The 12,549-nt window shown below is 41.3% G+C and overlaps 1 protein-coding gene across 3 annotated transcripts; it reads right to left on the bottom strand.

Moving 5' to 3' along the window:
• Window positions 1-1,248: 1,248 nt before the first annotated feature.
• tmem241 (transmembrane protein 241) lies at window positions 1,249-12,414 on the bottom strand. Of its 3 annotated transcripts, none has more exons than XM_023807435.2 (15): window positions 12,274-12,414; window positions 11,914-11,960; window positions 11,455-11,532; window positions 9,910-9,991; window positions 9,588-9,665; window positions 9,445-9,470; window positions 8,616-8,703; window positions 7,831-7,879; window positions 7,405-7,450; window positions 6,725-6,760; window positions 6,166-6,200; window positions 5,889-5,958; window positions 4,656-4,749; window positions 2,957-3,021; window positions 1,249-2,147 (listed from the first exon to the last, which is right to left on the bottom strand). In XM_023807435.2, the coding sequence occupies exons 1-15, from the start codon at window positions 12,343-12,345 to the stop codon at window positions 2,081-2,083; spliced, it is 933 nt and encodes a 310-aa protein (XP_023663203.1). In that variant the 5' UTR covers window positions 12,346-12,414; the 3' UTR covers window positions 1,249-2,080. The 3 variants fall into 3 exon arrangements, 2 of the variants coding, with proteins under 2 accessions (XP_023663203.1, XP_023663204.1); XM_023807436.2 differs by having other exon boundaries at window positions 8,652-8,703; XR_002837712.2 differs by having other exon boundaries at window positions 2,064-2,147; window positions 2,957-3,156.
• Window positions 12,415-12,549: the final 135 nt, after the last annotated feature.

Here is a 12,549-nt window from a genome sequence, read left to right as displayed (position 1 = left end):
TGCACTTTCGGGAAATTAGGCAGAAAACAGATGCTGATTTCACACACTGATTGTTGATGGCAGTAGAGGTATTCACATTAGATTTAATTTCATAAAATTCTTATCCTGACCACCCACGTTGTTATTTTTAGTAATCTGTGCCTTGAGGACCTTTATCGGGTAGAATCGCTCTGCATTCAGCATTTTTCCAATTTACTCTAATCTAATTCAGCTCAATTGTGTGCAGGTTAACTATAACAAAACGGATTTTAAAATCAGGTCTTGGCTATTTTTAGGATCACCCACTGTTATAAACACAGAACTTCTTACAAGAGAATCAGGCCAAGGACTTCCTCTTTTTGGAACTTCCTGTTGATTGTGGTATGTTACCAGTTTGCCGCTGTACCTTTTTAAGATGTCTGTCATTGAACTGCTATTACTACTTGATTTTGTAAAGCCAACAAAGAACCAACAGCACCAGTCAGCTTTCTCAATCAGTACATGTGGATGCCATGTGGCCATTTCATGAGGTACCAAGTAGCATCGTGAAATTTAAGAGGAACTGGAAACATTATGGATTTATGCTGACCCTATAGTATCATACACAGATATTTCAGCCAGACCATCTGTTGTGGACTTATGAAACTCAGTTCTTGATGCTACTCCAGTAAACCAAACTGGCTGGAAGCACCTAGAGACGAAGCAGCCTTCATCATGACACAGCCCCATATCCTGGAAGTATCCATTTGAATAAGGGTAGACTGGTCCTAATGGTCCTAAACTGGGACTGCAGTATGTGCCAGGAAAACATTCCCCAGACCATCAAACCAAGACCACATGAAAAGGTGCAGGCCTCTTTGAATCAGTAGAATGGAACCATAGATTTATGCTAATTTTTACCAAATTCTAACTTTACCATCAGCCACCTGCAACAAATCTGATGTTTCTCAGATCAGTAGATGTTTTTCCACTCTACAATCATCTAGTTTTGGGGATATCATACCCACTTTAGCCTAGCCTGTTCTTAGCTGATGAGAGAGGAGCCCTGAGTGGTCTTTTGTTTTTCTAGCCAATCCATGTCAAAAGCTTGTCATGGCTTTCTGCACATCACTGCTTATACTTAGCTGTTGTTATTTTTGCACTTGTGCCCTTCCTGTCTGTGTTTTAATGAGTCTGGCCATTCTCCTCTGTCCTCTTTCATTAACAAGGTGTTTCAGCCCACATATTTTCTGTCAGCTAAAGACATTATATTGCAAGAAGGCAAAGCACTTAATTTTTTTTTTGTTTTTATTTATTTGCAAAATAAATTTTAGTACAGTACTTAAGGGGAAGATTTTTTAAATGGCCACATGATGAACATCTGTTGATGACAAACAAAGACTTAAAGGAACAAACTGGATGATCAAGTTCAGGAGAAATTTTTCCAACACCGTTAATTTCAAAAGCACCACATATTTATAAAATAGTCACGGAGCAGATATAATGTACATTACAAAATGGCTCCCCCTTGGATGGTAAAGCTTCTCCGAAGCAATAGCACTTCTAGGACAGACAGAATTACTCTCTCAAGTTTAAATGTGCAAAGCTATGTTCTTCCATGGGAGACAAAACCCCACAGATAACATTTTTCCAATGTTCCTATGCTAATAAGGCAAAGTGACACACTGGATGCTGACGTTATTGAAACATTGTAAGAACATTTTTTTGTTACACCAGATGTCACTCCAGTAAAATACGGTACTACCTCCGAGTACACTTCTGACACACTGAATTAGAGGAATTCACCTATATTCATATTATGTATGGGACACACTACCACTTATTTAATTGAAGAGCTGAACACAGAGGTGATCATTCCCCCCACCTCTTATTTAGAGAAACATTAAGATAACAGCACTCTATTACGAAGAGGATATCACCTTTGGACTAACCTGGAAACTTTCCAAAACCTCTTTTCCTGTTTAGGTGGCCATTACTGGAGGATTATCTGCTTTTCAGTCAGCACATAGCTAGGGGGGGGGCGGGGGGTGGTAGTGCATTGTTTAAATTCCCTTAATAATAATGTTTACCTCCCTTTCTCTAAGCTCCACTATGTGGAGTCTCATCGACTGGCGACATTATACTCTGAATATACCAGCAGTCCCTCTCCGGCGTAGTTGACCAGGAGGCTGTGGATGTAACACAACAGTGGTTAACAGCAGATCAGGCTGGTTTTAAATGCACTTATAAGCATCAGTCAGTCCTAAAACCCCCAACCTACAGCATCTATTCATCCCATTACCGCCCTCTGTTACCTCTTCTACCATGCACTCATATAGTACCAGTCAAAAGTTTGGATACGCCAAGCCACCTATAAAGTAGAGTGATCGTGTGGTATCACATGACCTAAACATATGGTTGCGGAGGAGTGAAGGAAAAAATGGCCAATGAGTGCTCAGTGACTGGCACAGAAGGGTCAGCCAGTCCTTTGAGCAGTTGGCATTAAGGGACATCACTCTGCCCCCGACGAGGTTTCCGCAAACCGGAAACCTACGGAACTGCCCCCCCACCACATAAATTAATTTTTGTTCAGTACTTTTTCGGTCAGTACATAATGCCGATGGGTAGGTGTAACCAAACTTTTGAATAGTGCTGTATTTATTCTCTAGCGATTTATGTTTATCATACCGCCATTAATGTGCACCACTGCATACTGGAGCTCAGAACATGCAAATGTCATCAACTGCAGTGTTGAATACATATGAATTTCTCACTGTTCATCTTGAACTGGAAAAGGCCCATCTAACATATTAAGTGCTTGCCGATTTACATCAAAGTGTCACAAATCAAAAGCATCTATATCAACTGCAATCTGAGAAAAGGAATTTAGCACCAAATACTTAACTGATATAAATGTATTAAAAATCTGCATTTATGCATTTCATCTGCATCCCCACTGGTAGAATGTAAAACTCAGACAGTAAAGGGACATACTTACCAACAGAGAGCAGACTTGCTGACAACAATGTCAAAGACAAACGGAGACAAGCACGCGGCCAGGATCTACACGCAGGGCAAAGGACACATGGGACATTAAAAGGAGGCAACGGGACGGAACACTGGGCATGGGACATAGCCGCTAGCCTGCCAGGGCTCCTCTGGGCAAAGACGGGCATCGTATTCACGACACGGCATGACCTGCAATGAAACAGCCCAAATGGCTGCACCTTTTATTTAATCAACTTGCTAAAGTCATGTCACCAATCCCAGTTAGCTGAAAGTCTACACTGGGAGGACTTTGTTTAAGGGTGTAACAGTGGTCTTTTACCAATAATGTCGCTATCAAACATGCAGTTGTACAGGAGGCTCAGGGGAAAGAGCATCCCGCTGTTCGTAGGTAAGAAAAGGGCAGCCCTGCTCGATCTGTGCCCGCGTTTTTTGTTGTGTATTATGCATGAGTTTATTTTGGCATTTTGAGATGTTTCCATGGTAAACAATATAAAGAGAATAATATGCCGTGCATAGGAAAAGTCCTACGTGATTAGACGACTGACCACAAACATTTATGATCAACTTATCTAAAAAAAAGCAGACTTACAATGATATAGTAAAGTTCATACATTTTAAAGCTAAATGGTATACTAGTGGCTCAGTGGGTAGCATTGTGGGTAAATCTTGCTTGTGTACTTGCATATGATTGAGATGATTATAAACTTGCAAACCGTACATATAGAGCAAAGATGGGATTCGAACGCCCAGCACTGGAGGTGTGAACCACCATGGTGTCCCTGCTCTTCACTGCTGTACCCAAATTAATTCCCTAACCCTTGCTCCAATCCCACAGTTACATGATTCCATTGGCTGTCCGGCCCAGAGCCTGTCTTAAAGTGTCCCAATACTCCACGCAAAAAGTGAGACATAAAATACCAGAAGATACATACCGCAGACATGTGAATGAGCAGAACACTTAAATACAATGACAGATACGTACCAGGACACAAGTACATTTTACACTTGCATCCTGCTAACAGCTGTTAATGATCTCACAGGGGCAGCCTGGTAGCTATAGAAACAGTAACATTAATATTTCAGGAGCCCTTAGAAACATCAGGCACACTGTGATAAAGCTACCATCAATCTTCTCGACACCTCTTCGTATTACTTCATAATTATTAAATATGACAATGATTTAAACTGAAATAGGTATTTGTTGATTTGTAAACATAAAAATGTCCACCATAAAAAAGAAAACTAGATATCATAGAATGCGATTTTCTTTCTTTTCACTCGAGATTTGATCAAAGGCATATCAGGGTATGTAAAGCTGCTTATGCTCCGGCCATTCTGGAGAAATTTACTTGGTACAGAAATCCGTCCAGAACAATGAAGTGAGCCGATCACAGTGTAGTCTCAAGCTTGGCTACAGGAAGTCTAGCTGGAATTTGTGCCATATCTTGGATATTTAAGGCACCTTTAGGGTAAAAACTGGTAAATCTATATGGTTAAAAACTAGTGTTATTTCCAAAAGACACTAAAATGGCAAATGAACCCAACTCTACAACAGTTCACTTATAATAAAATTCGTAGAAATAAATGGTAGATAAAGTAAGCAACACCTCAACGTGTCTTTCTGAGTGTGTACATAGAAACCTGTGCACAGCATTTACCGCAGTATAAGCTAACGTGATGCTACTCACCTTGGCCAGGAAGAGCCAGCTCGCGCAGTGCTCCAGGGGAAGGCCATTCTTTAGCTTCACTGCAGTCAGTAGCAGGAAGAATCCTAGCAGTGCACTGTGGGACATGGTCAGGTGGGAGATCAGTGTGGATCACAAACGGCCAGGAGGACACTTACAAGCCTCCCCACATGCAGAAGCAAGGCAGGAATCTAACTCAAAGCCAAAAAGGCCATAGTGACGCCCACTGGACCACCACACAACCCTCCAGCCAAATCACTGCTTAAAAACTATCAGAAACCGGAAGCTAAAAATACTATGCTAGCAAACCGCCATAGAGAAACATGCCCCGAGCTTGCAGGCCTGCAAATCCATCCAGCTGGCCCTACTTATCCATAACTAGGAAATGACTCCCATCAGCATCAGCTGGCTCTCATTAAATGTGGCATCTGTGGGATACTGGACTGGTCATCTATCACAATGGTGACACAAAAACGTCCCCGAGGCCACACAGCATTGTTTCACCTCCCCCGGCCCCCACTTTCCACATCACTGTGTCCGTTAAGTAATCAGGCCCACGCTTCCTGTGCTGGCTGCACATCTTGCAAATGTGTTACAAGTGGATTGAAAGATCCAAATACTGGACGCAGAAGTTAATAAAGCGGGCAGTCGGGCACGAGGAGCGCTATGGCGCCATCCTCCATCACTGGGATTCAAGGACAGGCTTGTGCGAGAGGAAGAGAGTCAGGGACGAGGCTGAGACAGACCAAATTTAATTAGTCAAAAGTGATTTAAATGAATCACTAACCCTGTGACTCTGAACAGGACAAGCTGTTTCAGAAGATGGATGGATGGATGGAATTGCTAAATTATTAAATTAATAACTTTTAATCCACTGTTTGCCCCTCCAGTCAACATTTTTTTTCTCATTTTTGCTCCCTCCCAGCTCCCCCACACACCTTTACCAGGTATTCAGTGTTACTGATTGTTCTTGATAGTTCTATTTGTTCTTGAATGTTTGGTTCAGGTGCGCTGGGAGCTGAGAAGCAGCAAAATGTGGACTGACTGGGTCTCTGAAGACTGGGTTGAGAAACACTGCACTGATCGATTTATCCATAGATTTTCAGGGTCGATACTCTGCTAAGAGAGACGTTTATTTGTTGGTTTAATCGAGTGTGTACACATTTAGTGGAAACCCAAAGCTCCAGAGGAACTGGATGCACACATGTGAGCATCCCAGGAAATGCAAGCACTGACCTGGCACAGCAGCCACTGTGGAACCTGTAAGACTGCAGGAAGGGGAACTCGAAGACACCAAAGAGGTCACCTGACCGAAAAAGGTGAACAGTTGACACAGAAATGCGGCTACATCCCTCAGAGCCAAAACCAGTGTGCTACTTTAACACCATCGGTCCAGAACCCATTCTGGGTTCTGCTTTACTTATTGCCAAATAAAAATGTGTCCCCAATAACTGTATGTACCTTAAAAAGTTGGTGGGGTAAGGAGTGAATGTCACAGAAAGCAACAACATACCTGTCGGATGGGCAGCGACGGCTAACAGCAGAACACTGAGAGGAACAAAGGAATAATTACACAATTACAATTACACAGGCAATGGCGGCACCCATGACAGACAGCATAGGCATATGGTACAAACAACAGACTCTTGTCATCACCGTCATGTGTCATTTTGGATCTACACATGCTTTATTTCCAGGTTTATGCTAGAGTGTGTTTGCCATTGGATTCAATCTCAAATACCTCCAGACATTGGGAAATCATTCTACAAACAGGCATAGTCGAAACCATCTGATAATTAAAAAAATACACACGCACACACATTTTAACTTCCATAAAGATCTCTCACCAACAAATTTGTACAGCTCTGAGGTTAATTTTTAATTACAGCAATGCTGTCTGGCTTGTAGAGGATCCAGATGACCGAATCACTTGAGGGTTTTGTGGGAAATCATTTTAACTGCTAAGAATGATTTGCTTGTATTTTGCATAACGCTAGTAGCAACGTTTGACCTAAAAGCTCTGGTATTCATTCCTTACATGTCTGACGGGGAATGAGTCAGTTCAAGCTTACCTGAAAATGTAGTTGATGCACTGCTGTTCAAGGTCACTGAGATAAAACATATGCATTAGTAAAGTTATGCATTTTAGATGCACAATTATCCAGCCACCCCAATTAGAAATAAATACAATTCAGATTTTCTGTTATCTGAAGGGGCCTGATGTCATACCTTATAACATCACAATTAGAGTCCTGAATGGATAATGGACATGGAATTTAATGAAGCTTAAGTTATTTTATCCCTCTGAAAATCCCTCACTTATGCATTCATTCTATTAGCCACATTTATAAAGTCCAGCTCTACAGTCTCTCAAAATAAACATTTTGATGTTGCTTTAAAAAGCATACAACAGCAAAGGCTGATTTGCTGGAATCTCATACCAGTAATCAGATTCAAAGTAAATGCGATCTGAGAATTCAGTTCAATTTAGCAGAGACTTGTCAAGAATGACATACAAGTGAGGAAAGCTTATGGTCAGAGATTAAGGTAGGATGACACCTAGTGCTCCTAAAGCAGGTGGGGTTAAAGGCCTTGCTCAAGGGACCAATAGTGATAACCCTGCCGACCACAGAATTCAAACCCACAACCTTCCGGGCATGGGCACAGATCCCTACTATTTTGCTATATTAAATTCACAGCCGCATTTTCATAGTATGATTGTAGCAAACATAAGAAGGTCATTTGTCTATACCTTAGATGGCTATATTTGGGAAGCTTCTGGAATACTCGGTATGCCCCTGAAACAAAAGAAAATTCATATATGATTATGCTCAAGGAATCCAACCCCAACCAGTAAATGGGTTTCATAACACTTCAAGAATCGACCTCCAAGACCTATCAGAAAGCATTAAAGGCAGATTACATGCAGCCAATTTTATAGTGTCCGCATCTCCACATAGCAGTATCCCTTTTTCAGAAGATAACCAGATGCCAAGTGAAGTTTACCATAGTGTTGGTCATAATGATCAGCCTGCCACATGGATCAAACTCAAATAGTGATTTTTGGTTTGGTTAAGGACACTGCAATGCTGGGCTCTTATTAAAACACAGAATTCACAGACAGAGATAAATCTGAAGAAGCACTGTCAATGCAGAACTGACCGTTGGCGAATCTTACCAACACACAAACAGTGGATCATAGCCCAAAAGTAGCCACCAGGATCAAACTGCAAACAAATGAAAGTTATTGTAAGGATTCACACTACGGTAACAAGGTTCCACCTAGTGGTGCCATGAAAAAGTACAAAAAAATACAACTCATTAACATACATATTTTCATTTGCTACACGTACCACAGGTCAAAATTTACAAACAGCTTTATTCTTACATGTTGCATTGGAGGGACAGTTTGTGTGATGAATGCACGAGACCAAAATACTAATCAGTAATACCAGTAATATGGGCAGGCCTTGACAAACAGCCTTGTGACCTTTACTCCGGAATAAAGGACTACTCAGAAGATAAAGCATACCACAGCCTGCAACATGCGAGGAACGCTATGTCTCAAATGCCAGACGTATCAGAACAATGACAACAGAATCCACAAGTCTGTTTGTGAAATCAATTCACTTTAGGTTGAACTTTAAAATTGCAACAGTGCGAATTCTTTTTAGGGAATCAGAAACATGTCCTTTATCACTTTAATTTTTTAAATTATAAATACCTCTATTGAACAGCAGTTCATGTACAGCCTTGTGTATTACATAAATCTCCCTAAGATTAGTTTTTTAATGTGGTTGTATAATTGTACTTTCCCCCCATATTATCTGTTACTTCCTGAATACTGTACCATGTTACAATAACAAATTACTCCAGCAAAGCCAACCTCATTTACCAAGCATGCTAGTCATGTGACCTGGCAGCACATCCACCACGACTCGGTGCATCTGTTAGACATCTTACCTTAAAGCTCCACAGAAACACAGATATGAGACTGACCTGTGGGTCGACCAGGGGAAGGCTGACAGCCGACACCAGCAGCAGACTAACACTGCACGACAGAACAAGAAGGGGCACATATTTTTAGAGCTGCAGGTTCACGCTCCAAATGAAGAAACAGGCGATCCATAAACTCTGCCAAACAGGGCGAGTTCTGCTGGGCGAGTTCAGATATTACGGCAACTGGATCCATGTGTGAATACAAGGTCTCCCAGAATATACTCAGCTCAGGAGATTCCATGACGTAAACACATGCAAAGATTTACACAGCTTTTTAAGGCATAAGAAACCCGAAGGCTAAAATTAACAAATGAGAGACCTTGAGCCAACAATGTTGATTATTTATGCAAATGGTTCTGTCTAAGTAATAGACAGACAGCACAACCATGCCCGTAGCTACCATTGAGGACACTGAGATCAAGTCCTCAGTGTGTATTCTGCAACTTCAATAACCACTATCCATTACGGGCACACCTAGGATGGGGTAACACTTTTGACCTCGGTATTTTAAAAATCCTGGGTATGGCCTTGAGCACAATAGCTTAATTAACTGATTGATTAATTTATAAAGTGCATAGTACAGTGCAAGTGGTACAAATGAGAAAGGAACCTAAACTGCAAACATGGAAGATGTAGAAATATATAAAAAAAGAAAATAATAAAAAAAAATTGTTGAACTTGATGACAGTTCAATTTTATTGACTGATTAAAAATTTTATGATTTTTTACACTTAATTTGTACTCACCAGTGCGATTTGAAAAGAAATGAAACAGAGATAATAAAATTACATACCTGAGAAGTTTTGTCCAAGATGCATGCTGGTTTAAAACAAAAAGAGATAACATTAATAATCCTCATCCACTGTATAATGCTGATGCGCAATCCGGGAACAAGAGCCATTAGCAATAGCCACACATGATCAGCTGACCCCATACCTCTTTTTGGGTCAGCCTTGAGGTCACATGGGTCACCACTTCAGAGGCATTGTGTAGCGTGAAGAACATGGGGATGGGCTAGAGAGCACATGTAATAAAAGCATGGGCAAATTTCATAAATTATTAGACATTCTGAAGCAGAAAAAGTGCCACAGGCAGAAACAATAACAGTCATCACTTGTCTATTTTTTGTTTGTTAATTTGATATAGAATTGTACTTTACCCAGAGGGACTTGCAGCAAATAAGGATTTTAGCATTGTACAAATAAAAAAAAAACTGATTTCAATATCATTGGGACCAAATGTTTAAAGTGCCACCTACCAAGCGTGACAGTGCCCTGGATCCAGCATAGATGTTTCCCACAAACAGCAGGGACCCAGGCAGCCAAGAGAGAACAACAGCTCTTAAAGGGAACAACACACAATCAGGTCATTGTTACCTACAACTCCTAATCTGGGCCGCCAGTCCGCAAGATTAAAAACAGTATCTTACTAATTACCCTCAAGTGCTTTATACAGGTTACATATGCAGAGATGCAGTTATTTTCAGCCTTTCCTCACAGTGGCATTGGGGTGGCACAGTACTGGGCTGTTCAGAATGAGTGATCGAGTAGAGTTACAGATATTCAATATCTAAGAAGAAGGATCTACTGCAAGTAAGCGTATAAGTTCCAGGAAAACCTGCAACACTTGCTTGACTTGTGCATGTCCAGAGTGCTAAACATGATTAGGATTAATTAGTTATTTGGTAATTAAGTCTGTTGTAACTGAACACTATGGCTGTAGATGACTGCTCCATGTTGCAGAACATATGTTCTTACATGTTTTATTTGGAAGAAAATCTGGAATAAGAGCATGTTTTAGAAAATCATTCATACTACCGAATGGCTTTGTATGAATGTCCTCCTTCCGATAAAATCATTCTATTATTTACCTGCAATGACTTGTTTTAACACAATAGCTCAACTGATAACAGGTCAGGTCAGGTTGGGGAGCATGTACTGATGCAGCGCGCTGCTGCACGCAGCAGATGGCGAAACTCCTCGGGATCCTGGCCGGTGACCCCCCAGGCAGATACACGGTCCAGTCCCACCCTCCAGAAGTGACCATCCATCTGCCACAGCCAGGTGTTACGTGGGCGTTTTCCTTGGCCTGATCCAGCCACTCGGGTCCTCACAATGAGGGTCCTGTGAGCTGGATCACCCTCAGGGAAACGCGCCACATGGCCGTAGTGCCGTAACTGACACTCCCTCACAATGCAGGCGATGTGCCTCATTCGGGACTCCTCTAGCAACCGCTCGTTCGACACAAAGTCAATCCAGCGGTACCCAAGGATTCTCTAAAGAGACACAGTACCGAAATCTAACTGATAGCATTACATTAAAATGTGGTGTTCACTCACTATTACTCATGGCTCTGCAGACACCCAATCAGAGCAAAGAGTGGCTTTAGAACCCAGTCCTCAAATGGCAGTTTTGTGTTCTGTAGCTTGGTGTTCAGTAGTTTTGTGTTCAGTAGGCCTCTTCTTCACAGAGAACAGATATGTGGGGATCAAATGGAAATCTGTACCATAACATACTCGTACATCGTTCCAGAAATTAGATTTTTGTGGTTTGAACACAACAGAAGTAGTTTTTGTAGATTAATTAAATTTTACCAATTTAAGTTTCAAACGAAATGTACTAGAAGGTTGGTCTAAACATGTGTTTTGCTACACACGGATATGGCCACCCAGAAAAGCTCTTTCAAATTGCTTGTAGTGGTTTGAAAAAGTATAATAAATGCAGTAGCGATTAATCAATTTCGTCATACCTCAAATACCAAATTACTGATATAAATTATTGATTATAACATCCAGGATAGTTACCTAGGAAACCTACTGATCTCGACCAATCCCAGCCTCCCAGAGACCAGCAAGAGCAGCCCCCCAACAAATGTCTGCCACCTGTAAACCATGCGTGCACAGTAAAGAATGGGAAATTAAGAAAACTGAAACGGAACATGAGGAACTTCAATTATAACTCATTTTGACAGCATTGCTGAATATTGTTATGTTTCCCGCCTCATAGGAAACACACTCCAAACTTTAGGTTAAGTTTCAAGACCACCTGTCAGAGAATCATACGCCCTTTAAAAAGAATCAATGTTTATTTATCGACGGTAGATATTTCTTTGGCCAACAGAGAGCTATCAGTACACATACCACTTTCACCCCGCCCCCTAGAATATAAGGCTACTATGTTTAGTCTACACAATGTATACATTAATAAACGAAACGTGTGAAAGGGGCAGATGGGCTGTGCAAGAGAGATGTATGTGTACTTACCCCTGAAACAGGGTGGGATACGTGAATTTCAAGACAGAAAGGACATACTGTAAAACAAACACGTTTGCTTTATTACGTACCACACGTATACACGTATATACACCCACAAAACACAGGAAATAACTAAGGAAGTACTGCTTTACTTTTTCCTAGTGTCCACGAGCGTTTAATTAATCATCTCTAATAAGTAGGAAATGTTATTATAAGCGGGTCATCGTTGTTTGGAGTTCGACATCTAGTTAACATTATAAATCTAGTTAGATAAACCAGTTAGTCTCCCCATTGATATTACATTCAGATATTTACGCTTTACCGTACAACCTGAATTAATAAGAAAATGGAAAATCGATCCTAACCCACCTTGTTGGTGAAATACGACACGACATAAAAGCAGCAAAAGAGGAGACCCAGAGCATATCTATTTACAGTCATTTGTTCATGAACATTGCCTAGTGAGACGCGGACACCATCTTTCGGGACTGCTTATCCCAGCGCACTTCGGCCTCGATGGCTGCCGCTTCGCTTCTAGGCCAATCAGCGCCGAGCGCCACCACGCCCCTATTTTCATCTTAAAGGGACCACTGCACACATTGAGAAAACCACAAAAACACGGGGAGACCTCCTCACGCAAAGAGT

The sequence above is a fragment of the Paramormyrops kingsleyae genome, chromosome 1, assembly GCF_048594095.1.
Source record: "Paramormyrops kingsleyae isolate MSU_618 chromosome 1, PKINGS_0.4, whole genome shotgun sequence".
Classification (NCBI taxonomy): Eukaryota; Metazoa; Chordata; class Actinopteri; order Osteoglossiformes; family Mormyridae; genus Paramormyrops; species Paramormyrops kingsleyae.
Note: the sequence above shows the minus strand (reverse complement) of the source record. Positions and strands in the feature narration are given on the sequence as shown.

Excerpts from the sequence above, each read along its gene's own strand:
- tmem241 (XM_023807435.2), bottom strand. The coding sequence starts at position 12,345 with ATGACTGTAAATAGATATGCTCTGGGTCTCCTCTTTTGCTGCTTTTAT. Across the intron at positions 11,961-12,273 it reads TGTCGTATTTCACCAACAAG|TATGTCCTTTCTGTCTTGAA; the intron begins GTGGGTTAGGAT and ends TTTGTTTTACAG. Across the intron at positions 7,451-7,830 it reads GATCCACTGTTTGTGTGTTG|GGGCATACCGAGTATTCCAG; the intron begins GTAAGATTCGCC and ends CTTTTGTTTCAG.